We start from the raw sequence: 27,325 nt of genomic DNA, 5'->3' as shown, positions 1-27,325 counted from the left end.
TTAAATAAGAACATCCGGTTAGCATTTGACAGTAAATAAACTAATCTACATTTATACATTTGTTGAAAGCAACATAATTTTTCAACAAAAAATTAACCACCAAGAATGCAATCTCCGATTTGGGCACCGGCAGCATAAGCACGTGACATTTTATATTCATCCCTCTATACGACGGTCACCTACCATTAAAATTTACCCTGTAAGCAATAGCTTTATTCTGAAATCATCAAAACATACCGATTTTGATAGAAAGTATTGACGGTTTTACCCCTACTTTTTAATTCCGACCAAGGTGGCTTGAATATGGATCAGATCACCGATGTAGAAAATGGATCAGACAAGTCCTCAAGGAGCCAAATACTGTATCTTTCATAGAGGGGAAGAGGAGGAGATAAAAGAGGGCAGAAACTGTGCTCTTTTTAATTAATCCCTTCAACAGGACGGTATAATTTCAAGAATCGGCCAACACTATATTAATAAATGCTTTAAAAAAGGTGAAAAAATAAGTACCTAAGTTCCTTCAAACGATACAAAACTTCGGCTACTTATTTCCCTTCATCTTGCTCTTTTTTCTTCGCTGATCACGCTCACCTGGAGAGAGATTTCAAAAAAGGGTCATGAAATTTCGGGAAAAATAGTGGTGGCAAAAACAAGTAAAAATCCTACGTCTCTTTTGATCTCTCTTTTTTCTCCTCCAATCCTCTTGTAGCTTCCTCGTTTCCTTCCACTTCCCACTGTCAACACAAATCTGGCCCAACCGGGAACTTTAGGCGTCAAGAAGAGAATAAGTGAGAGAGAAATGGAGCTAGAAGGTGTGAGAAAAAGGGAGAGGGAGATAGAGAGAGAGAAATAGAGAGAGAGAGAGAGAGCAAAGTTTGAAGAAAGAGCGCAAGAAAGATAGAGAGAAAGATCGAGTGAGAATTAAAGAGGGAAGGGGAAGGGAGAGAGCGAGAGAAGGGATAGAGAGAGGTAAGGGGAGAGATAGAGAGAGGGAGTGAGAGAGAGAAGGGGGTTGGAAGATTGAGAGATAATGCGTGTGTGAGAGAGAGATGGAGTGAGTGAGAGAAAAAAGAGAGGGAAAGGGAGAGATAAAGAGAGGTAAGGGGAGAGATAGAGGAAGGGAGTGAGAGAGAGAAGGGGAGATAGAGAGAGGAAGGGAGTGAGAGAGCGAGAAGGGGATAGAGATAGAGGGAAGGAGTGTGATAGAGAGAAAGCGAGAAAGGAGTGAGAGAGAGAGAAGGGAGAGGGATAGAGATAGGGAAGGGAAGAGAGATAGAGAGAGGAAGGAGTGCGAGAGAGAGAAAGCGAGAGAGGAGTTATAGAGATGGAAGGGAAGAGAGAGTGAGAGAGAGGGAAGGAGCGAGGCAAATAGAGAGGAGTTAGAAAGAGAGAGAATGGGAGAGCGAAACAGAGAGAGGGAAAGAGTAAGGAAAGAAAGAGAGTGAGAGAGTGGAGAGGAGAGAGGAAGTGAGATAAAGAGAGAGGGAGTGAGAGAGACCACCTCCTGCCCAGAGCTTTGCAGCGCTTTGAGCGGCTCAACGCTATCCTGACCGATGACTACAAACCTTGATCTCGAGTTACCCTTGGGCCCCTCTTGCTCTCCACGCTTCTTCGACAATTCCATGAGCTGTTCCTGAAGGAACGGATTAAGGCCCGCCTGCGCCAGAAGTTTAAATGAACAACAGAGTTAAACAGCGACAAAACTAAAGATTTATTTTCAAAGAAACATTGCAACTGCCTCCAGAAGATACTAATTATCCTTAAGAAGGTGTGAAAGAGAGAGTGACCAACCCCCGCCAGATAGCGATGAGAGAGGGTCCTGGGCTCCAAAGGTTTCTCTAGAAGAGAGTCCAACTCCTGAATTTGGAATTCTTGATCAATAAAATATATTAAAGAGTTAAAGGGTAGAACGTGATTCCATAGAGACTGCACCTGCTGTAGCTTCTGCAATTGCGCAGAATCGACTTTTCTCTTACGATGGCTTTTTACATTCTCTTCTTCGCTTGCGCTGTCATCAAAGTCTAATTCCACCGCTTCTGCGCTCCTTCGGAGCCAGCTCTTGGTCGCATTTTCCTAAACATCAAAGAACGGCGAGCTTTTTAAATTTTTGATCAAAGTATGTTGAACTAAAGAAGAAAGGCAATCTCAGTTACCCGGGAGTTGACACGAGTCATCTTGTCTATTTGCCGCGCGAGAGACAATCTCTTCGTCACATTGAGCATATATGAATCAACCAAGGGAAACTTTCGCAGACTTTCCTGACATACATAAAATGACAATTAAACCAAGGGCAGTTTCCATTTTCAAGACGAGTTGATTACAACAGGTGATAAGCCGGCTGACCTTGGATAGTGACTTGCACAAAGAAAAAAATTTGGTTCTGTCAGGGGGGGAAATCAAAGCGATGCTGCAACCGTCCGCAGAGGCTCTGGCGGTTCTTCCACTTCGGTGGATATAAACCTGTAACAATAATTAATGAAGAAATAATAGTCAATAATAATAATATTAAAGATTTCATCGTCCGTGCTAGGACTTACATCCGCAGAATGGGGGAGTTGAAAATGGATGACGGTTCTAACTCCGGGAATATCAAGCCCCCTTGCAGCAACGTCAGTGGCGACCAGAACACCATTTTCACTATCCCGAAACCGATCAATTGCCTGATTAAACAAGTAAATCCAAATTCTATCAGAAAAAAAGAGAGAAGAGATACATAAAAATATACAGAAAATGCTTTACATGATTTTTGATCGAAAAATGAATCTTATTAATCTCGTACGCAGATCGAAGGGGAATCAAAGAAGAGGGGGAGACGAATAACCGAAAAGAAAAGGGAAATAAAGTAAAAACAAACAAAATTTAAATCAATAAGTAAATGATCAAGTGGACCTTAAGACGTGCTCTCTGCTGCATCTGGGCATGAAGGGTCCACATTTTGAGCCCCAAAATGCGCAGCAAAGAAGAAATTCGGCGCAGAGCAGCGATAGAGGTGCAGAAAACTATGGTTCGCCCTCGGCCGTGCACGCTCAAAATATAATACAAATGCGCTTCCTTGTTATCTTCATTACACCTGAACATTAACCACGAAGAACTCTTGGGTCCCATGGAACAGAAAAAAAGATGCTCGTGAAGAAGATATTTTCTGGAGGCAACATTTCAAAAAAAGTATTTTCTGGATGATGAACTATTTGAATATAAACCGAAAATGGCAATCATGACGCTTTTTCGGGAAGGATGAAGCATACTCAATGAACGATTCTTCGAGTTTGTTCGCAAGAATGGCGGCATTCGTCAGATCAACGATTTCTACGTCGGGGCTCATCCCCGCACGCTCTGACAGCCGTTCGATCGAACTCAGATTTTCCGAAGAGGTCGCCTTCGCTTTCTGAAATCCCCGCTTCAATTTCCTGCGGAAATTATTAGAAAGAGCGATCGTGGCAGAGAAGACGAAAGTCTGCCTCTTTTTTCCCCCTGATTCATCATCACTCGCGGGCAGCATGTCGATGATCGATTGCAGTTCATTGAAATGCCCACTCTCCACCATGCGATCAGCCTCATCAAGCACAAAGAAGGACAACGAACTCAGCTGCACAACAGTCGGATACAAGAGCTTCAGCAACGGAATCAACAACGAAGATCGAACACTTTACTTTAAAATTCAAATTAATCAAACTTTGCACCTCGGTAAGATGCTTATCTCCGCCGGACATGAGATCCCAGAGCCTTCCTGGAGTTCCTACGACGATCTCAGGCCGGCTTTTCAGAAGTCTCTCTTGCTTTTCACTTGACATTCCGCCGACAATGGAAATCACTCTAATACTCGTAAGACTCGCCATCTTCTTCAGATGATCGCTAACCTGATATACAAAGATGAATCATCAGGAAAAAAAACGTTTTTTTTTTTTTTTTGTAAAGTAAATTTACAAGGGTACCTGCAAGGAGAGCTCCCTCGTAGGAGCAACAACAAGGGCCCGAAGAAGGCCTCCGCGACCTTCTTGATCTTCCCCGGATGAACTCTTTGCTCTCTCACGATCTTTCAAGATACGCTGCAGAATCGGTAAACCAAATGCAAGCGTCTTGCCGGAACCCGTCTCCGCGGCACCAATCACATCCTGCCCACGGAATCAGATAAACATCAAAATCAGAAGAAGGCGATAGTTTGAGATGCGGAGTAAACCTTTCCTTGATGAGCAGCCACGGGAATGCAGGCTTTCTGAATTGGCGTGGGTTCCTTGAATCCAAGTTTTCTGATCGATTTCATGAGCAGAGGGTGCAACTTCATCTTCTTCCACGCACGATAATCATCGTTCTGGAGCACTGATTCCGCGTTGCTGTCGCCCTCCAAATAGGTAACCTCCGAGCACTCGCCCGAAACATCGCCTTGATGAACATCTTGATTTCCCGCGGCGGTCATCGTCATCTTCTGCTTCGTCTTCTTCCGTGGCTTCTTCTTTTTCGTGGTTTTCTTGGATTTCTCACCATCCTCGACCACGGGATCATCGCTCGCACGCTTCCGTTTCTTTGATTGTTCAATCACTATTTCTTGAGGCAGCTCACCGATTGCTCCATACTCGGAAGCGTCAATCTCCTCCAGGGAGAGAAACCCTGAGAAAGATATCAGAGATAAGAACAAACAAGGGAAAACCAAAGCTCTGCCTGCTCGAAAAATCGAGACCTCCTTCTTCGCCGGAGAAGAGAGCGAAAGCATCTTCTTCAGGACGAACTGACTTCCTCCATCCCAGCAACTGTTTCCCCTCTCCAGCCTGCTTCTTCTTCCTCTTCCTCTTCGCCGTCGCCTTCATCTTCTCTTCAACCGGCGGCGCCGCCTGCAGCGAATCCTCCGCCATAGCCCAGTCCGAAACCCTCTCGCTCGGAAGAAAGACCTCACAAACGAAAAACAAGGGGACGTGAGAATAAACAAAAAACAAGGGGCTTTCCCCACTAGAGAGGCTTTTACGGCGGGCTTATTCGAAAAAACCGGCAAGTTGCGAATTACAGCGGTAAAAAGTAAAAACTAAAAAAAGCACGTGCGATGTTTTGGGCTGATGCGCGGCTAGCGGGCCAGCGGCCCGGCCCATCTCCGCCCTCCCCCGCTCTTTGCGTCTTCTCCGGCATGGTGCTGGCGAGCAGTTCGAGATCCAGACAACCCCTACAAGCCAAACGGGGAATCAATCCCACTCTCTCTCTCTCTCTAGAACTCGGTCTATCTCTCTCTAGGAGTCTCTGGAGGTGATAAGGGAGACGGCTTCTTGGATGCCCAGAGGAGGCCGCCGGGGGAGGAGCACGGCGGAGATGGGGATCCGCAAAACCCTAGAAGGCGGCGGCGCGGCGCTGCTCGTGCTGGTATTGCTGGCGGCGGCGGCGGCGGCGGCGGCGGCGGACCTGTTCGAGCTGGTGTACAAGGGGTGCGCGACGCAGACCTTCGCGTCGTCGGGGGACGGGGTGTTCGCGGGGCAGCAGGCACTGGGCTCGCTGGGCGGTGCGCTGGTGGCGCGGTCCGCGGCGGCCAGGTTCTACAAGACGGCGGTGGCGGCGGCCGACGGGCAGCCGGGGCTGTTCGGGCTGTTCCAGTGCCGGGGCGACCTCGGGCCGGCCGAGTGCGCCGCCTGCGTGGGCCGGATCCCGGCCATGTGGGCCCGGCTCTGCGGCCCGGCCGTCGCGGCGCGGGTACAGCTCGGCGGGTGCTACGCGCTCTACCAAGTCGCCGCCTTCCCCGCCGTCTCCGGCGTGAAAATGCTCTACAAGGCCTGCTCCGCCGCCGGCGGCGGCGGCGGGTTCGAGGTGAGGAGGGACACCGTCTTGGCCAACTTGGAGAGCGCCATGGCCGGCGGCGGCGCCGCCGGCTACTACGCCACCTCCTCCGCCGGCGTCTCCGCCATGGCCCAGTGCGAGGGCGACCTCTCCGTCCCCGACTGCGCCACCTGCGTCACCCAGGCCGCCCAGAAGGCCCAGGTCGAGTGCGGCGGCGCCGCCGCCGCCCAAATCTACCTCGACAAGTGCTACCTCGCCTACAACTCCGGCGGCGCCACCGTCGCCCCCGGCGGCGGCGGTAGCAGCGGTAGCGGCGGCGGTAGCGGCGGCGGTTCTTCCGGGCCGCCGACGGGGAAGACGGTGGCGATCGTCGTCGGCGGCGCCGCGGGGGTGGGGTTCGTCGTCATCGTGCTGCTTTTCGCGAGGTCCCTCTACAAGAAAAGAGACGGTGAGTCGCTTCTACGCTAACTCTACCTTCGGCCCTACCGACACTCATCTCCTTCTTCCTCTGCGCAGACGACTGATCGCCGACCGACGCCGGCGGTGGAGACTTCTAGAGAGAGAAATTCCCGAGCTCTCTCTCTCTCTCTCTCTCTCTTCGCCGCTTGTAGTTTGTTCTGTCTCTCTCTTCTTTCTCTCTCTTGGGAGGGGGGGTCTGCCATTTTTTGCAGAACTTTCATGGTCGCGTAGATTATTGTAGATGAGGGGGACGAGGGGCGGCGGTGATGGGATCCTGTGGGGCCCGCTGGTCAACGAGTCGTCGTCGACTGCGTCACGTGACCGACGTAGAATTAGTCACACGGATTTTCTCTGTTTCCCCGTTGGCCTGCCGAAGGGAATAGTCGGCACACGTGACCCGAGTCTGAGCCGCAGCGCGTGGACCAACTGAACTGATGAGAGTATTTTATTACTATGGTATCTTAAAGTTCATTATTATAAGATTCTAAAATTCTAAAAACTATCCGTAGCATATGGAGTCTGGCAAAAGGCGGCTAATTCAATGGAACTTATAAAAAACTATAATTGTGTAGTTATTACGCACCTTCCAATTTTTTAGATTAATAAAGTTGAACTTACAACAATATTAAAAAATAAATTCAATTGTATCTAAAATATGTCTTTATTCCCCTTAGACCAGATTGAGTCCTAATTGTTTCCCATGTTCATTTGTATGCACCCATTTAGGAAAGATCAAACAAAAAACTAAACCTAAACCAGAAGTTTGGTCTCTGTCTCAGTCTCGGTCCTGTCAGGTTGACTAGTAATGTCTAGCCTAGAAAGTGTTTTAAGTTAATCTTCTAAAATACTTTAAGTTAAGCTTAACGTAGAAAAAATGATAGTTCCCATTTATAGGGATTCCACTAAAAGTGATATCTGTTTCCCCTACTTAGCTCGCCTTTTTCTCCTCATGGCTTCTCACCACATCTAACTTAACATCATTTGAATGATGTGCCAGGTGCCAACTAGTGTTCTGTCTTCAGTAGCTAAGTGAGAGATGGAGAGACTATGAGTGTGTGAATGACACAGAGACTAAGAGAACGTGAGAGGGAGAGAATGTGAGTGTGAGAACAACTGAGAAGGAGTGTGTGAAAATGTGAGAGGGAATGAATGTGAGTATGAGAATGAATGAGAGAGAGTGATAAAGAATAAGGGATAGAGTGAGAAATAATGCGAGAAAAGGAGAGGGGGAGACAAAGAGCAAGAGAGAGAGATTGTGCCATTGTCAATGTGTACTTACATTAGTATGTATTTTTTTATAGATTTGTGTCTATTTAATACCAGAGGAACACTCGATTGTCTTCACGCTATAATTGTGTTCTATTATACAATCTGTGAAACATGGATTCATAATACTCGAGGTACGTCGGTTAAATAAAATTTAATATCGAAAGCTATAAATCTCATGCATATTCAGTGCCAAAATAATTAATATATAAAGGTGTAGGAATGTGTCAAACCCCCAGCCCTGTATTACAAAATTGAAGGGTTGAACCGACCTTGCAAGTGCTATAATATAATTCCTAGAAAATGGGGTGAGTCTATTTTCTAGGTTCTGGACTACTTTTGCGGGGGCCAACAAGGCCATTGGTTGTCCAAATAAAATGACCACAATTACTATCGTTTTGATAATCACATTGATTAGTGTTCTTTGAAAGTTCCTTTGAACAAGAAGTCTCTCTCTATCCCGTTCTATCTTTGTCTCTGTTTTGGTGGTTATTGTGTTCTCTTCATGGTGACACATGTGGACATGACAAGGCTGATGACCATGACTCATGTATTCTCCTCGTATCAGTCTGTTGATCATCCTCACTGTCTTTTGGATCGATTCACGTGCAATTATTATTCTAGAAGTTTTTGTTCACAACAAGAGGTGTCAGATATACGAGTTTTTTTATGCAAAAAGGCTTAAATATGACGGCTTAAACTATTTCTCAAAAGGATGTTGGAAACTTGAGCAGTTCGGTAAACTTGAATCTGTATCACCAAAAAAATGAAGGATTTTTTTATTGAAAAGGATGTTTTTGAGACGCCAAATGATTTGAAAGCCAAAGGGTGCCAATTGGAGACGGATGCAAATGAAAGCCACTAGTACTATTATCAATGCTTGTCAGATGGTGTTAGATATCATGTTTTTACCTTAAAATTCATGCATATATGTGGAAGAGGCCAGCTAGATGGGATATGGAGAGGACCTCTATGAGCAAGGCTTTGTTAAGGCAAAGCTATTTTTTCTTAAGATGGCAGAACGTATCTAATTGCATGCTCATATTTATCACTTTCAAAACCTTTGGGTTGAATTACAGAAGTTTGAGGACTTATATCAAGATAGAAATATATCATCTTGTTGAGTTCTTTTCCCAACAAGTATGAAAACTCTGTGATGACTATATTCCACGGGATGAACATGTCAAGTCTTGATGATCTAATTTCTACTTTGATGAAGTTTGACCAGAGGCAATTTGCACCTGATGGTGGTCAAATTCAAGGATTTTTTCATGCAATGTGGGAAAGAAATAGGGTAGATGAAGGACAGGAATAAGTCTAGAGAAAAGAAGAATTATTCATCTAAGTGTAGGCAAACTAGTTGAATAACAAGGAATGTTATATGTGCCATTCAATGGCAGTAAGGCACCAGGAATTGGGTTTTGGTGTTTTTATTGAAAACTAGAAAAAAAAATCTATGCAACGAAAACCATGATGGATTCAGATTCAATCACTAAAATAAAACACATGAAGTGTACCTTGTGGGGAACTTGTTCCAACCTTGACTGGTGCCTTTGGAGAAATATTTTCATGTGTTCGACCTCTAGAAGTATCCATGCAATCAAGGTGCTCTTGGATAGCCACTTCCTCTCCTCCAAGTCTTCTTGAAGCTCTAGTGGATCATCTCACCATGGAGACACTCTTCTTAGTTAACAGATAATATGAAGGAAGAAAGGCGTAGGGCTGCCTAGCTCTTGATAGCTTGGGTGTCCCGCACTATTTATGCTTCACTCAAGAAATAAAGTAAAAGTAAATCCACCAATCTCATTATAATCTTACATGTGTGACCCTCTAGGCCCATGTATCATTCTGGTTAATAACTTTAGCGGCCCAATGACAATTATGACCCACCTTATTACTAACTATATTTACATATATATTAGTTAACTCAGGATCAATTTAACCCAATCCATAGGTTAAGTTTCTAGCCCCTAGGGTGTAAAACTACACCTTGTGCCATAGAAGATGCATAATAGTGTTTGAAATTTCTCATTGAGCCTTTTCCATCATCGGTTACCGACTATGTATAATCTTTCACCTATGTAAGACCCCTAAGTGACTTAGGGTATGCTTAATTGTCAAACCGTAATCTGTCATTTGATTAATGTGTAACATGGATTTAGCTGCATTGTCTTCCTTGAGCCAATATCCTCTTATACTAAGGGTGGATGATCCAGTCTTGACCAATCAGTTACCTCTGTGTGCTTCTCACTATATCCGAGATAATACTTACTTGAATCCCATGGTTGGAGACTCATAATCTGTAATTAAAACATGAGATGTCCTTAGTGCCACAGGTCACTTATATAACCATGACATGAATAAATCTAATTTAGGTAATACTATTGAGAGATTTCATATGTATCAATTGTGCGTACTCTTTCTCTAAACATCACCCATGGATAGATTCATATGTATCAATTAAGCGAACTATTTCTCTAAACATCACCCATGGTCTATCTTGTGTTTCCCCACTCATACATGATTAATAAATAAGTAGAATCAGATAGTATTTTTCTATATGTACAGATCTATGTCCATCTCAAATATGCATTGAATAAAAATATTTAAAATATATGCTGAAAGACTAGTGATTAATGCATTATGATATCATTATAATTCACTAATTCATTTCACATATTCAAGGACTTCATTATAAACATCTCACTGCAATGATACAAATCAATATTTCTTGGAATAAACTTAAATAAAAATATGATGACAATGAGGACAGTCAAGTTTGACTAATGTCGTAAAGTTGGACAGCGATGAAAATGAATTCTATTATACCCAAGTTGTGGTTGAAGAGTTTGTGGATACATCTATCCTTGATTTTGGTTGATCTTATCATTTATGTCTTATAAGAGTTCAACAATTATGGTTATATAGGAAAAATGCTTGATGCAAGGTTCTTGGGGTAGGAAACATAAATATTTATATGTTTGATGGTGTGGTGAGAGTGTTGGAAAATGTACGGCAAGTGTCAGCTTTGCATCAACACTTGATTTCCTTACTGTGCAAGAGGCAAGTGAATGTTCTTATTGGGTTGGGAATGGGGTGCTTGAGGTTTGTAAAGGTTCACTTGTTATTTTGAAAGGGAGATATCATTCATAGACTTGGGGAAGCAATATTGTATGTGGAGCTGCTATACTAACACCACACGAGTCTTTGACTATTGACACCTTATTGTGGCACTTCCTGCTAATTCACATAGGCTAGAATGGTATGCACACACTTCATGCACATGGGATGATGCCATAGTTTAATATTGTAAATTAGATTTTTATAAATATTATGACATGGGAAGCAATGAAAGGCATGCTTAAATACAACAAAACATACTACTCGGAATATTATTGAGTACATTCATGCTGATATGTGGGATATTGTTGATGTGATATCAAGAGGAGGTGCTTGTTATTTCTTGAATTTTATAGATGATTTTTTTAGGAAACCTTGGGTTTATTTCTTGGCACGTGTCTGAAGTGTTTTCTTGGTTTAAGATGTGGTGTGATAGGGTTGCAGACTGGTTATAGGATAAAGTTCAAGAACTCAGAGTTTGATCAGTTTTGTGATGAGTACTAGATCAAGGGCTACTTATCAGTGAAGATTTATCTTCATCAAAATAGTGTTGCAGAAAATATAAATTTCACCATCACAGAGAGGGCATGGTGCTTGAAATTGAATGCGAGGTCACCCAAAGAGTTGGGTGTGTTGGGTTTGAGAGGCCTAGATATGGATGAAGATAATGATTCCATGCAGTAGAAGACTCATAACGGAATCCAACGGCATCATTAAAATCATTGAAATGAAAGACATGTACACAGATTACATCAATGATTTCTTGGATCCTGGAGTGAGATGAGTCAAGTTGCTCAAGTGTGCAGCCTCTAGACGTATCCACGCAGTCTTTGGCACGTTGGATCTCCTCCTTCTCGTTGACAAGCCCGGTTCAATCTCTATCATTGTCGTTACGTCGTCCCGACCACATCGGGAGTGGAGAGGAATCGTGGGCAGAAGGGAGAAGATGGGGAAGACCCTTGAACAAATCTAACTTGGGTGCATTTTGTTCACGGCCTTCCCCTATTTATATAAAGTGGGTATTCTTAAAAAAAAAACCCGAAACTTAAGTATATCTTTTGACGCCCAAAAGATCTTTTGCGTGTGACCCTCTAGGCCCACGTATCAGTCTAGTTAACGACTCCAATGGCCCAAAAACTTTTATTGGCCTTTCAAATTAATTAAATATATCATCATATAGATTAATTAATTTCAGATTGATTTAACCCAATCGATAGGTCGAGTCTCCAAGACGTGGGGTGCTAAGCTATACCTCGTGCTCTAGAAGATACAAAGGAGTGTGTATCGACTCACCCATGGAACATGTTCGTCATCTGTAACCATGTATGTATAATCCCTCATCCACTTGATGCTCCTTAGATTACTTAGGGTATGGTCAACTGTCAAACCCTAATCGATCATCCGAGTTATACTGATGCATTCGAAAATCATCAAAGAACTGTCCTCTGATATTCCATTGCCTTGCCCAAGGACTTCATCGCATTGTCTTCCTTGATCCGTCACCTCTTATACCAAGGGAGAACGATCCCATCTTGCCCACTCAATCATCTTTGTGAACTTCTTGATGCACCTGAACTAAGACCGTTTAGAATCCCATGATTAGAGACTCGTCGACCATAGTTAAAGTGCAACCATCCGTCCACAAGACATCTTTGGTGTCTCAGGTCGAAGGACCACTTACACAACCGTGACATGAATCGACCCGATTGACAGTTCGGTATAATACCATTCAGGGATTTGTACGGATCAATTCAGTGAACTCTTTCTACTAAAGAGCACCCACTATCTATAATTAGTGTCTCCACACTAATGGCTACGGGAACGGCCATACTCATCATATGAGTGAGGCTAGAAATTATTATTCTATCCGGATATTTTGGTATCCTTCTTGCGTATACCTTTGAATAGGAATATTTAATAAACATGCTTAAAGAGAAGTGATCTTTGTATTACAATCTCATCAAAATTCACTTAGTCCAATCATGTATTCGTGGACTTCATTATAAGCATCACACGTGCACTATAATGAATATGTTCTATTAATGAACATGGAACGAGATATGGAATGTGTGATTGGCTCACTGGCCACATATATTTCCATCAGGGTGGAGGTAGCGAATGAAACTATTTCTTGATAAAAAATTGATGAATACATCTCCCAATTATGTTATTGATGGAAAGGTAGCTGAAGCGGTATGGATTGGGAACCAGTTGACTATTCAATTTTTTTCATTTTTTTATATTCATTTTATGCACTCATTTCTTCTGCGGAGTAGTTGAATCTTGTTCCAAAGTCCAAAGCGTGCATTATTTTGGGCCATGGAGGTGGAGAAAAGGGCTATAGGCTCTGGGATCCCAAAGCAAAAAATATTGTGGTTAGTCGAGATGCAATATTCAATGAAGAACATATCTTCAAGGCATCCATTGTTGATCCCTTATGTAAGAAATTACAAGATACTCTTGTCGAGAAGATGGGGTTAGATGGAGGTGGAGGAAGTAAAAAATCCTGCCAATTGAATGGGTGAACATAGTGATATTTTTGACAGAGACTATTGCATCTAGACAAGACAAGAGGGTAACGAGACCTCCTTCTCATCTAGATAGTTTTTTTTCTTCTGTTATATTCGAAGGAGAGGGTGAGCCAACTTCATCCAAAGAGGAGATATGTTGTCCTGAAAAGGAGAAGAGGTTGAAGGCAATGTCCGAGGAGAGAGCATCCTTGGGAAAAAATTATTTATGGGATCTAGAGGAGCTTTCGAGAGGAAGTGCATTATAGGATGTAAGTGGGTCTTCAAGAAGATGGTATCAACATCAAGTGTGGGCCACACACAATAAAAAGGAAAGGCTTGTTGTAAAGAGTTTTGCTCATTAAGGAGTTAATTTCAATGAAATCTTCTCAATGGTAGTCAATCATATAGCAATTTGGTTTGTGTCACTATTGTGCATGATGATATGGATCTATGTGAATACAAAAAAAAAAGATGTGAAGACAAAATTTCTTCATGAAAATTGGGAGGAGATCAGCCAGAGGGTTTCATTGCACCATGAGCTGAGTGTATTGTCTTCAAATTGAGAAAGTCACTCTAAGATAGGGGGTTACAAAGTTTATCTCTTATATGTTGTGGATTGGCTATGCCAAGTGCGACTTTGATTTATGTGCTTACTATAAGCAGTGTGATGATGGGTCACACATTATTTTGATGTACGACGGGGATGATATGTTCATTGCTTCAAAGAACTTACATGAAGGGTCTATTGCTTCAAAGAACTTACATTGCTTCAAAGAAACTATTAGGTTGAAGGCTCTATTTGGAAAACAAATTTACATGAAGGGTCTTGGACCTTCAAGAAAGATTCATGTTATAGAGATCCATAGGGACGAGAGAGATTGCTTAAGATTGCTCAAAGGAGCTATCTTATGTAGACCGTTGAAGTCTTTGGCATGTCTGGTGGTTGATAACATGCATTTTTAGTACTTTAATCTAATCATATTTACATGTTTGTATGCATTTACGCACTTATATTTGCATGTTATCAAGCTAAAAAGGATTAAATCAATTTTTAGAATAATGTTCTAAATTTTTTACATTTTTTATGCACTTTGGGGATTTTTATGACAATAGATTCTAAAATAATATAATTTTTTGAGACGTAATATGACTTTTTGGAATTCATTCGACATTAAATTTGGAAATATATAATTTTTTTAAGTCAAAAATATATTTATTTTTGGGCTTTTATTTTATTTAACATGAACTTTAGAAGTTTTTCAAGCCCTTTCATGTCGCGCCGCCATATGTCGCCGTTCGATTTGTCAAATAGTGACAATTCATAACTACTGGTAATGATTGGCAATAGCCAATCATTTAGTTGAGCAATAATGGCATAAAAAAAGGAGGCCTTTTTAAAATAAATGCGCGTGTAGGCCGAGGGAGCAAAAAGACAAAAAATCACTTTTTCTTCTCTGTCTCTTTGAAAGTCAATAATGGTCACCAGGAGACGTGGCGTAACAGCAGGGCACCACGTGTACACATGGCACCACGTGTACACATGGCACAAATGTGTGGGGATTTTATTGAACCATCGCTGATGTGGCTCACGCTGACGCAATGCCACGTTAGCTTCAAAAATAATAAGTGGAATATTTAAATAATATTAATAATATGATTCTCGTTTGCCTTTTTTCCTACATGTACACATGGCGACTCCAGAAGACGTGAGAGCAGATTACGAAGTGGCGCGGAATTCTAACAATGTGACAGTTCAACCGAAAATAGAAAAAGAGGAAGCGTGAGAGACAATGATAAGGAGGGAAAAAAATAAGGGCTAGGATTTCTCCAACTTCAAACAGTGATATCTGACTATCTTCAGCTCCGATTGAGATGTAATTTTCAGCATTGGTGTGTGTCCCCCTCCTCTTTCCATCCAAACCCTCTGATCTATAAATAGAGTCCTGGATCACTATGAAATTCATCTTGAACTTGCTTCCTACTTGTGTGGGCTGATTGAAAGATAGTGAGTTTTGAGATCCATCAAGTGTGTTTTTGGTGTCCTGGGTGTGTAAGAAGAAGCATTAGATAAGAGGGGGAGCTTACCGGCACTCGCAAATCGTCGTGATCCTGGCGTAAAATAAGGATCTAAGGTAAGCATCTTCGCCTTATGTTGCTCTTTTGCAACATCATAGTTAGCTTAATTAGGGCTAACTATCCCCTTTTTACTATCATATCACCTACTTAAGTCCCTATATCTCATCTCCCATTCTACCATCATGACAGTCACACACTCGATCATTATCATGTCCTTTGTGTTCTCGATCTCATCCACATATTTCTTTGCATAATTCTACGTTCACTTCCTCTTTTCTTGCTAATTTAAGTTGAATTATAGCTATATACAGCACATTACTCGATATCACTATCTCGCATAGTCTATTCGTGTCTTTATCTTTTCTCGTATCGTTAATCAAAAAAGTAAGAAAATTAAATCTTTAATCATCATTCCCTGTAGAGACGACCTATACTCATCACTAGCTAAATATTCCTAAGTAAGTACGGTAAAATATATTTTTATTCAATAATCTCAAATACCAATGGCAAATCAAAACCCTAAAATTGAGATTATCCGTGCTAAAGTGGCAAGTACTCTTGCATATTATTTCAAGCTATCTAAAGCTAAATAACCGAAGACTAACGATGATGATGGATATTATGTGGCCGTCAAGCCAATCACACCACCATGTTTATTTAAGTTCGTTGAAATAAAATATTACATTCATTATTTTTCCAGTGTGATGTCTATAATGAACTCCATGAATATGTGCAATGACCTAGTGAATTATGATGAGATCATAATACAGAGATTACTAGTCTTTTAAGCATGTATTAAAAATCTTCAAATTTAATGGATAGTCGAGAGGGACACCAAATTATCGAGATAAAATTGCACTAATTGGTCCTACTTATACGATAAGTATAGCTGACCCTGTTGCTATTAGTGTGGCGACATTAAGGCCAAATAGTGGGTGGTGTTTGGAGAAAGATTTCACTGAATGGATCCGTATGAATCCCACAATGGTATTATACCTAAAGGTCAATAAGTTTTATTCATGTCACAATTGTATAAGTGATCCACTAACCTAAGATACCAAGGACATCCCGTGAATGGACGACTACATTTTAACTATAACTTACGAGCCTCTAATTGTGGGATTTAGACAAGTCATAGCTCGGATGTAGCACGAGGCTCATAGAGATGATTGACTGGTCAAGACGATATCATCCGCCTCGGTCTAAGAGGATATTGACTCAAGGAAGACGATGCAGAAAAATCCTTGGCCATGGTAGTGAGGATATTGACGAAGGCGTTCTCCAAATATCCCCATTACACATCAATACTAATCGAATGACGGATTAAGCTTTAACGATAAACCATATCCTAAGTCATTCAAGAGTCTCGCAAAGATGATGGATTATACTTGTACAGTAACCAATGACGGTAAAGGTTCCATGAGAGAGTTCAAACACTACTCGGTATCTTCTAGAGCATGGGTGTAGCTTGGCATCCCACGAGCTGGAAACTTAAGCTATCGATTGGGTTAAATCGATCCTTGGTTAAGTAATCTATATGTTGATATAGTTTATTAAGAATGTTGGCCAATAATTTTTATTGGAACACTAAAGTTATTAACTAGAATGATACATGGACCTAGAGGTTCACACGCGTAAGATCATAAGGGCATTGGCGGATGTATTTTACTTTGTGGGGTTTTTGAGAAAAACTTAAGTAAAATATAAATAGGGAAGGGGCACTCATTTCAAGCACCTAGGCTAACCAGATTTGATAACTCCCTGTTCTCTACTCTCTTCTCCACTCAACCAAGGAAATGTCTTGATGGTGAGAAGATTTTTAATATTTTCAAGGAGAGTTGAAGAAGACGAAGTGGAGATCCAAGAACAAGTGATCGTTTGGATACTTCTAGAGGCCGAACACATAAACAACTTCAGAATGATCTCAGAGCGGCAAAGTCAAGGGCGGAACAAATTCCCCACAAGGTACATTTGATGTATGTTTTAAAGATCGATTATGAATCAATTAACACGCTTCTGCATCCATGGAATCATGTTTTCCATGGATGAACCAAGGCACAAAATCCAACATATGATATAGTTGAAATGAAGCAAATTCCTTTTTCTATTGTCATTCCTTCTCTTCTCTATGGTATGACCTGTATGTGACTAGATACTGCAAACGTAGTTGGAGTTGTTAGCAGATTTATGATAAATCATGGGAAAGAGGATTGGAATATGTTAAAGTGGACTCTCTAATATCTAATGGACTCACGTTGAGCATGTGGATTTTCTTTGAGAAGCAAGGTTCTCTATTAATAATGGGTGATAATCTTGAAAAATATGTGTCTAATGTCATTATTTAAGGGTTTTTGAACTTAACCAATAAATTTATTTATCCTTTAGTGCTCAAGTAAGGGGTCGAACCCTAGGGAGGCGATGGTAAAATTCACTTTTTAACGACTTAGGGTTTAGAACTCTAAATTGGACTGATATGACATCCTTTTACTCAAGTGATAGCAATATTTGTTACTTGTATCTAACCTTCTGATTTTTTAACTCAAATTATCTTAATTAACTGAGACTTAATTTCTATTTTTTTACGAATGAGAATCAGATTTATGATTAGTTAACAATTCTTGATAAGAATTGCTAAATAATCCCCTACTTAGATTGATTGTGTCTATTTGATCTTAGATTTTTGGAATGTTAGCATTACTCTTCACTAAATTGTTTTAATCACTAAAGCCAAGATTAGAAGTCGACCATTGACATTCATCATTTATTTTACCCGAACACTTAATTCAGTTTGAATTATGTTTTTAGGTTATTTAATGAATTGGAAATGGTTTAGAAAATTTATTAAATTCTAGTTGATTTATTAAAAAAAATTGGTAAAACATGCTCACTGGTTCTCATGGATTGGAAGCCATTAGAAAATTTTCATGTTATTTTTGCATTTTGATCCAAATTTATCTCAAAATTGGGGAAATACCTTAAATGAGCAAATCATGATTACGATCTGCTAATTAATAAAATCGGGAACTAATATGACTGATTGGAGATTCAATTCGATTCAAATTGGTTTAACCTCAACTAAAGAATATTAATCGATTCTAAAACAAAGGAAAATTTGAGAATTAAAAGGATTGAAATCAGAATTTAAAGCGAAACTTTGAATGTAAGCAAAATTATGAAATTGCTGAAATTGAAAATCAAACCAAGCATAAAATGAATTCAGTTTGAGCCTATAAGTACCAGGAATGACCTATGAGTCGGCTAGATAAGATTTCGCGCACGAACAACCAACTTTTCAATGAATCGGTGCTTGAATTTTGGGGAAGAATGTGGCGCCAGATCGTCAAAATTACAGTCCATATCAAGATCCAAATGCACTCTAGGCTGTTCTTGAGTCTTCAAGGAATCTGGGCTAACTCTCCTCAAGCTTAAAAATCAAGAAGCCCTTTCAATTCCTTGTTTCCCCCAATTCCGTGTTCTTCCAATTCTGTTACTAACCCAGTCTTCTTCGATTTGTACGCAGGTGACACGGAGCAGATCGATTGGACCACGTGGCGTTGGTTCGCGTTGAGTTTTGTTCTTATGGCGCTGCGTACGTGTGATTCATACGGACGAAGCTTTGCAGTCAGCATGAGATCTGATACCCTATTGGTCCATGTACTTCTGCGCGCGAGCTTAACTCGCTATATCGTACATAGTGAGTTAAGTCGCACGAAATTGGTCCACGCAATGCTTCACCTGGGACGTGACACGCACATTGATGTGTACATGTGTGTCATGCACCGAAGACGTTTTCCTTGCGCCTGATTGGCCCGCACACTTTTTGGTGTATTTCCTGCACACTTTACACCCAATTAGAGCTTAAACTGGCCCAATAAGGGCCAGATCCATAAAAAATGGTTTTTATTTAGAAAAAATTGAAATGAATTGTAAAAACACTTACTAATGCAAAAAAATGCATAATTGATTTCTCAAATATTTTTTATTATTGATTTCTTTTTGTCTACAGAAATCGGTCAATAAGAGACATTTAATTTCTTTAAATATTCAATTTTAAAACGTTTACAATGTGCCAATTTACCTAATTATTTATCAAAAGTATTGTTTCTCTTGAAAATTAAGAGAAGTGTTGTTTTGACATAAAATCATGATAACATGCACTAGAATTTGATGTTTTTTAAACATGAAAAGCCCACAACTATGATAGAATTAGAATTTTATTAGCTCTTATTTGCATGTTATCAATGGGCTTTGTCGATTCTGATTTTTCACGTGATTGAGATCATCGAATATCTATGAAAAGATATGTCTTTATGGTGGTTGGTAGACTGTGAGCTGGAAGTTGACATTGCAATCTACTATTGCTCTATCTACAACTAGGGGGGAGTACATGGAAGCAAATGAAGTGGCAAATGAGGCATTGTGGTTGAATGGATTCATGAAGTAGCCTGTAATCCTTTAAAGGGAATGTTACTTTATTGTATGACAATTAGAGTGCTATATGCTTAGTGAAGAATCATGTGTACAATGCACTCTCGAATAACTTGATGTGTAGTGTGACATGATATTTTAGTTGCTAAAATTTGGGTGTGATTTCTGGGTGCGACGAAGGAGAATGTTGTACACATGTTGAACATGAAGAATATTATGTGGTCTTCAAGAAATATTGCACCACCTTATTTTTATTTAAGTTCATTGAATGAAAATTTGTTCTTTATTATTCCAACGTGAGGTTTATTATAAAGTCCATGAATATGTGGAATGACCTAATGAATTATGATGACACCATAATACAGTTATTGCTAGCCTTTAAACATTTATTCAAGATATTCCAATTTGATGGAAAGTAGAGATAGACATTGGACTATCATGCTAGAATTGCACTAAATGATCCTACTAAGGACAAATGGCAGGTGCTATTTGGAAAAAGAGTTCACTAAACTTGTCCAAATGAATCCTGAATGGTTTTATACGTAAATTTCAATTAGGTTGACTCATGTCAAGGTTGTATAAGTGATATTTTGACCTAGGACACCAAGAATGTCTCGTTCATGGATGACTATGTTTTCCCTACAACTTTCCAATCTCTAACCATGAGATTCAAACAAGTTTTATCTTGCATAACGAAAGAAGCCCATAAAGATGATTATGTTGTCAAGGCACGATCATCCCCGCTTGATATAAGAGGAGATTGACTCAAGGAAGATGATGCAGCTAAATCCATGACCATGGTGGTGAGGATTTTGGAGAAGGCATTCTCCAATTATCAATACTAACCAAATGATGGATTGGGGTTTGACGCTTAACTATACCCTATGTCATATGGGGTCTCGCGCAGACAAAATATTTTACATGTACGGTAACAAATGACAGACAATGTTTCATAAGAGATTTAAAATACTACTCTATATCTTCTAGAGCACGAGGTGTAGCTTGGCACCCCACATGCTGAAACTTAACTTATCGATTGGGTTAAATCGATCTTTAATTAATTAATATATATGTCGATATAATTACTTCATAAGGCCCACAAGTCAGCAAAGGAAGATGGTCCTGATGGAGAAGTTCCAATGATGCTTAGACATACATCACATTGGAGATGTCTCGATGAATGCAGAGCACCTAGTAATTGATGGAGCAATATATGCTTGAGCTAGGGCATCTGCCAAGGTGGGAATTGTAGGAAAGTGTCAACCTCCCAGCCCCATATTATGAGATTGAATGAAGGGGGACCATCCTGAAGCCCAAGCCCAAGTTTGTGAGGAGCCGCGTCGTGGAGCTCGAGCCGATGCGAAGAACCCGGACTTCAAGTATCAAGCTTGACAACGGGCCACCGATGGTTTCTTTTTCTTTTATATGAGCGTGTTTTTATGGATTTAGGGAGGGCCCCCATGTTTTTGGGCTCCTCCAAGTTTTATGTGTTTAGGGATGTAGTTGGGGCCATTAGGGGATACCCTTGCCACTTTGGGCATTTCCCCCTAATTTGGCCCATTAGGGCAACCTTTCCCTAACCTTTATAAGAGAAGTGATGCCCCTTGTGTCTCTTGAAATCCCATTATGAAATTTTGAGTTGATAATAAAAAAAAGGAAAGAAAAAGACTAGTTTCTCGCCGCCTTGCTGCGGCCGCAGTCCGCCCAACCGCCAAGCCACCATTGTGGCTGTAGCGGCCCACCCGCTTGGCCGCCAGCTACGGTCACAGCTGCCAGGCCACTTGCCGCGGCTGAATCCACCAAGCCGCCCCCCGCATCCGCAGCCAGGCCGGCCGCCCACCGCGGCTGTAGCTCGCCAGGCCACCCGCCGCGGCCACAGCTTCACGCCATGGCCACAACCCGCCCCGCCGATCCCCGCGCCCGCTGCCCATTGCTGCGCCCACTGCTACATCCGCCACCGCGCCCACTGCTGCGCCCTGCGCTAGCCGCCGATGTGCCTTCTCCGCACCCTTTCTGCGCCGCCTAGTCATCGTGCACGCGTGTTGTTTCACGCAGCCGCCGCACCCAGCGCATTGTTGTTATAGCCTCTTGTGCACCTCCGTGCCTCGATCGTTACGACTGCTATACAGCCGCCCGCACCAGTTGTGCAGTCCTCACCGCCACGTGCATCTCCCTACGCGCTCCTTGCGTTATTGCCACCTGCTATGTTGCCTTTCGTGGGCGACCGACGTTCCCCGTTGTCATTATCGTGGGCGGCCGGTCACACACAATCTGGTCGACTCTATCAACGAGCAAGAACATGCATCGCAACGCGATCTTCGGGGTTCCGGCCCCCATGTCAATACTCTTTCTCCCTTTCGAGTATTATTACTTCATTCAATGCATTCATCGCTTGCTCCACCGCATGGGATTATAATTGTAGGATTAGATATGGGATTGAGAGATAAGAATTTTTGTTTTGGGTGTCGAACTAGGCTCGCTCTCATCGACAGGTGCGGACGCTCATGGACGATAGCCAACCCCCACTCTGTCAGCCTTTGAGCTGATTTGTTGGGAGCATGTACGCATCCCTAGACCCCACACATGTCGTCTATTGGATGCTTCGCTCTAGGTCAGCGCCTTTCTGATGTATGATTTCATTGATTTTCTATGCTCACATCACCCATTATCGTTGCATCCTTGATTGCCCCGCCCTCCCTGTGGTGTACCACGAGCCGTTCGATCCCTGCGCCCTTTGTGTTACATCATTGAAGGGTTGTCAATTCCTTACAACTGCTCTATCGCAGTTCCTAGAAAATTGTGTAAGCCTATCTTTGAAGATCGTGACTACTTTTGAAGGTGTCTCTAGGGCCATGGTTGCACCAATAAAATGATCATTATTTCTCTTGTTTTTATAATGAGGTTGATAAGAGTTCTTTGAAAGTTCCTTCGAACAAGATGTCTCTCCGTCTCTCTCTCTATGTCTCTCTATATCTCTATTGGTGCAGGGTAGTGGGAGTATTATTACCACGTCCGGGACGTGACGCCCCTGGACGTGACGGAACGGATGACAAAATGTGACGGACGGTGACGTGATGAAACTTTCGTCACGTCACTGTCCTGTCACGCGTCCCAGCTTATGAAAAAAAACCATCATGTTCCCGTCACCGTCCCTCCATAGGGTATCCCGTCACGTCCCCGTCACCGTGACGGCATCACTGTCAGTGGTGACGTGAATAAAACCCTACTTGAACGGAGGGGTATATCTCCAATTATTTATAGGCGACGTCGGTTTGCGCGTGCAAAAAAACAGGGACTTCTGTGCAAAATGCCAGGAAATTGAAATGGCCACGTCACATGGCAAAATCTCAGCCGCGGAAAGATTAAAAATAATAATTTTTATATGTATTTTTTGTCCGTTTTAACTTTTCAAAAATTCCGTCACGGCGGTCATCCTTGACGAGCATTCCCTCACATCACGTGTCGTGGGCACCCCGTCATCGTCACGTCCCCATCAGGACCACTTAGTCATCCATCACTGTCACGGACCCCTAAAACCGTCAGTGTCACGGTGACACTTTACGTGACGGATGACACGTGCTGATCCCTAGGTGGGAACATGATGAGACTGATGACAATGTCTCGGGTGTTCTCATATCTGCTTCTTGTTCATACTCGGGGTTTATTCACATCCAAATATGTTTCCACAAGTGTTCACCCTTAACAAAAGGTTATTCGCTTTATGATCTTCATTTGGAAATAAAGTTGCAATTGTTTATTACTTGAATACAGCTAATTGTACGTTTTCAAGTGAATCAGTCGCGTTACGCGTCTCATAATCGTATTTTCATATGAATAAACTTAGAAAATAATAAAGCAGTGTTTTTCATTGTACTAAGTTTTTTTCATGAGACGAGTTTTCATTTGGAAATAAAGTTGAAATTGTGGCTTAGTTCATTTAGTTCAAAATATAGCAAATTATACATTGTTAAGTGAATCATTCAGTTGATTTAAGTTAACATGTTGCAGTAAATCTTTGTTTGCATTATTTTTCCGTTATAAATTATACAGAACTATAGCAAACAAGATCGAAGATACAAATCTGAAGGGGCTTAGAACCGACCTGATCGGTGGTCCGATCCGATGAACGGACCCTACGGGCTCAGATCCCAACTTGGTCTAACGATGGATCGAGATCTTGCTCGTCGACGTGAATTCAACCCTAATCGCATGATTGGGGAAGAACAACCGAGAATTCGACGTGGCCGCGATCGGTGGGAAAAATAAGATCACCTACTTGTAGATTCATGTTTATAGGACAGATCTCACCACCGATCGACGAACAGAAGCGTAATTGCGAAGAAAAAAGACCGACGCGACACTGAAAAGGGCGATAGATCAAGAAACGTCGGACTCGCAGGACGACAAAAACAACCGCAAGAAGAAGAAGAAGAAGAAGAAGAAGAAGACGAAGAAGAAGATAGAAGAGGTCCTCGGGGAAATCGACCAGAGATCACTTCCCCGGGGCGAGCGAGGGGGGCGGCGTGCCGAGGAGGCTGGCCTGCTGCAACTCGAGCTCGTTGAACTGCTGCTCTCGGTCCATCTCGATGATCAGCGGCACGACGAGCACGATGAAGGTCGTCCCCGCGATCCACGCCGCCTTCCCCGTGCTCCGCAGCAGCCGATGCGCCACCGTCGCCGCTTCCTCCGCCACCTTCTTCCCGCTCACAACGATCGAAGATCGCGAGATCGAATCCGAAACCCTAGCCACGATCCCGCCACCGCCGCCGCTCTTCCCGCTCTTCGACGCCATTCCTCTCCACCCCCTCTCTCTCTCGCTCTTCGACCTAAACCCTCTCGCTTCCCTGCTCGGGATATTCACAGCTGCTTAATGGGCCATTTAAAGCCCGACCCATTTTAATGCCCAGCCTATTTAAAGCCCAGCCTATTTTAAGGCCGGCCCATTTAAAGTCAGACCCATTTAAATACCGGCCCATTTAAAGACCAGCCCATTTAAATATCGACCCATTTAATTACCGGCCCATATAAAATGGGCCCAGTATCTGGGGAAAGAATACGTGGGCCTACACATGGTCGTTCTGTTCGCTTTGTGCGAATTGGAGCGAATTGTGCGTTCTGTTCGGATTTCCGAACAAAGTTGAAAACGAACAGAACTTCGCACAGACCCCTGTGCGGTTTGCATTGTGCAAATTGTGCGAATATTTTTTTTTTAAAAAAATAATAAATAAATAAATACATCCCTCCTCACTCCCAGACGGCGGGGGCGGCCGGGGTGGCGGGGGATTTTTCCCAGCGGGAGAGGCAGACGGCTGTGTCGTGGCCGAGGCTGCGGAGCGCGTCAACGACGGATTTCCTCCGGTCACTTCTCCTGCTGCTCTTCTGCTCCGACAGGATCTTGGTGATGTTCGAGAGGAGACTCCTCTCCGCCGCGCTCGTGCAGGGCCCAAAGCTCTGTTGCAGGATCCAGGATCGAGTATAATTCCTGGTGTAATCAGTCGATTGATTGGTAGATTGATCAGTCTGTAATCGGAAGAACTCGCGATCGAACTCGAATTACCGAATGGTAGATCATCCGCCTATCAGCAGAAAAAAGGTTATGAAATTTTGGTAATAGATGGATCAACAGAAAAAGGTTACGAAAGTCGGCGATCCAATTCGAGTGACCTATTGATTGATGATCGTTCGATCGGCAGAGAAAAGTAAAGATATGTCGATAATTCATCGATCGGTAGAAAAGAAAGTCGCGATCTAATTCGACTCACCGATTGATTGACCATCAGTCGATAAGGAGAAAAAAATAAATGTCGATGATCGATCGATCAAAAATTCAACATTAAAAGAAAGTTGCGAAGGAAAGAAACCGCACGATCAAGTCATTGGATTGATTGATCATCGGTTGACGGAGATCTGAAGGATGAAATTCGTGAAAGAAACCGATCGGTGGATGGGAGGATGTAGAAAGGCATGATACTGGATTAACCTTGAGGAGGTCGAAAGAGTCGCCGTGGGAGGAAGAGGAGACGGTGACGTGACCGAAATGGAGCTCGTCGTCGGAGAGATAGTCGGAGCTGCCATTGAAGCAGTTACATCGCCGTGGGGGAGGAGGTTGAGGCCACTCGTACGACTCCATGAAGTTATGCACCATTCCAGCCAAGCACTGTGAGCTCGCTCGAACTCCAACGGCTGCTCCTTCTCCTTCGCCGTAGACGTGTGCCTCAGCTGCCTCTCAAAGAACCTCTTTAGCCGGAACTTGTACTCCGGCGCTGATTTCGACACCTCGATCGGGATCGAGACATTGATTGGTTGGATCTTAAGTGGAAACGGCATGGTGGAAGCTCGATTTGGATCAAAATCTCCCGATCGAACTCCGACAACGAAAATCTCAAACAAATCAAGCTTTCAGAACAATAAATTACACGCAGATGATCGGAAAAAACCTCATTAGCCCTGGAAGCAATCAGGAAAATTGACAGAATGCCCGACAGACTTCGAACAGTGATAAAAAGAAGATAAGATGGGCCGATTCTGTCGAACGCCTGTGAGGAGTTCGACTGAATGCTCAAAAGAAGCCGAGATATATATTTTTGATATTTTTTTATAAGGTTGAAAGGGATAGACTTAGGTAAATCAAGACATATTCATCGAACATCGCCCTGGAAGCAATCAGGAAAATCGTACGAGCGAATTTTTTTTTTCTGCAAATTTGTTTGTTTTGTGCGAATTGTTCGGTTTGTGCGAATTTGTGCGAATTGTGTGAATTGTGCGAATTGTGTGAATTGTTCGAACATATGTTCTAATTTTCGCACATAAAATGAACAGCACAACGAACAGACCCCTGTGCGGTTCGTTTGTGCGAATTTTTTGTTCGTTTTAAAAGAACAGAACAGAACGACCATGTCTACGTGGGCCAACGGTTTTCCTGGGATAGGGATGGTCCTTTGGTGCGACTGGTGCGATTTTAGGCCAATGTGCGGTCCAATTCTAATTTTCGGACTGCACGTCGGACATTGTAATATTAAATTGCACCGCACACCGGCCAAGGTTCTATGCGGTGCGATTGTGTTTTTTCTGTCGTTCCTCGTTCTCTTGTCTCTCTCTCGTTCCTCTCTCTCCCTCGCAGTCTTTTCTCTCGTTCCTTGCTCTCCTCTCGCTCGCTCTCGTTCCTCTCTCTCCCTCTTTCTGTAACACGCTCTTCTCTCTCTGTCGTTCCTCTCTCTCCTTCTTTCTCTCTCACGCTTTTCTCTCTCTCTCATTACTCACTCTATCATTCTTCTCTTTCTCTCTGGTGCTCTTTTCTCTCACTCTCGTTCCTCTCTCTATCTCTCTTCTCTCTCTCTTTGGTGCTCTTTGATGAAGGCAAATTAGGGTGTTAATTTTATTGGTCGTTGTGATTTTAAATTTGCCTACAATCAAATAAATTTATAAAATGTATAGAAACTTACTCATGTATAGTGTGAGTAAGGTCGTCTCCACAGGGACTGGCCTTTAGGATTAAGTTCAATAATTGAGTTATCTTTACTAAAATGTAGTAATAATACTAAAGATAATAAGAAGAGTTAAGTAATTAGTAAGTATATAGATTAATGGGGTAGTAAGAAGAATAAGAACTTATCTGATATTATAGGTATATGTATCAGGATACTACGAATAATAAAGAAGTGAGAATAAGAGTAAGAATGAGTATAATTAAAGAAGATATTATTATAATAAGATAG

General features: G+C 42.3%; 3 protein-coding genes across 3 annotated transcripts; all 3 read right to left on the bottom strand.

Moving 5' to 3' along the window:
- Positions 1–21,640, bottom strand: LOC144712517 (P-loop containing nucleoside triphosphate hydrolases superfamily protein). Its single transcript, XM_078586809.1, has 16 exons — positions 21,392–21,640; positions 5,313–6,210; positions 4,676–4,963; positions 4,178–4,605; positions 3,933–4,112; positions 3,681–3,857; positions 3,246–3,586; positions 2,890–3,070; positions 2,538–2,660; positions 2,344–2,460; positions 2,154–2,258; positions 1,933–2,073; positions 1,792–1,857; positions 1,502–1,657; positions 667–748; positions 1–591 (listed from the first exon to the last, which is right to left on the bottom strand). Exons 1-16 carry the CDS (start codon positions 21,638–21,640, stop codon positions 542–544), a joined length of 3,582 nt encoding a protein of 1,193 aa, XP_078442935.1. The 3' UTR covers positions 1–541.
- Positions 21,641–23,966: 2,326 nt separating this feature from the next.
- On the bottom strand, positions 23,967–24,462 carry LOC144712259 (mitochondrial import receptor subunit TOM9-2-like). Its single transcript, XM_078586484.1, has one exon. The coding sequence runs from the start codon at positions 24,400–24,402 to the stop codon at positions 24,103–24,105; it is 300 nt and encodes a 99-aa protein (XP_078442610.1). The 5' UTR covers positions 24,403–24,462; the 3' UTR covers positions 23,967–24,102.
- A 337-nt stretch (positions 24,463–24,799) lies between these two features.
- Positions 24,800–26,245, bottom strand: LOC144711977 (uncharacterized). Its single transcript, XM_078586143.1, has 2 exons — positions 25,591–26,245; positions 24,800–25,186 (listed from the first exon to the last, which is right to left on the bottom strand). The coding sequence occupies exons 1-2, from the start codon at positions 25,935–25,937 to the stop codon at positions 25,126–25,128; spliced, it is 408 nt and encodes a 135-aa protein (XP_078442269.1). The 5' UTR covers positions 25,938–26,245; the 3' UTR covers positions 24,800–25,125.
- Positions 26,246–27,325: the final 1,080 nt, after the last annotated feature.

The sequence above is a fragment of the Wolffia australiana genome, chromosome 14 (assembly GCF_029677425.1).
Source record: "Wolffia australiana isolate 7733 chromosome 14, ASM2967742v1".
Lineage (NCBI taxonomy): Eukaryota > Viridiplantae > Streptophyta > Magnoliopsida > Alismatales > Araceae > Wolffia > Wolffia australiana.
This window is presented reverse-complemented; position numbering and strand designations above follow the sequence as displayed.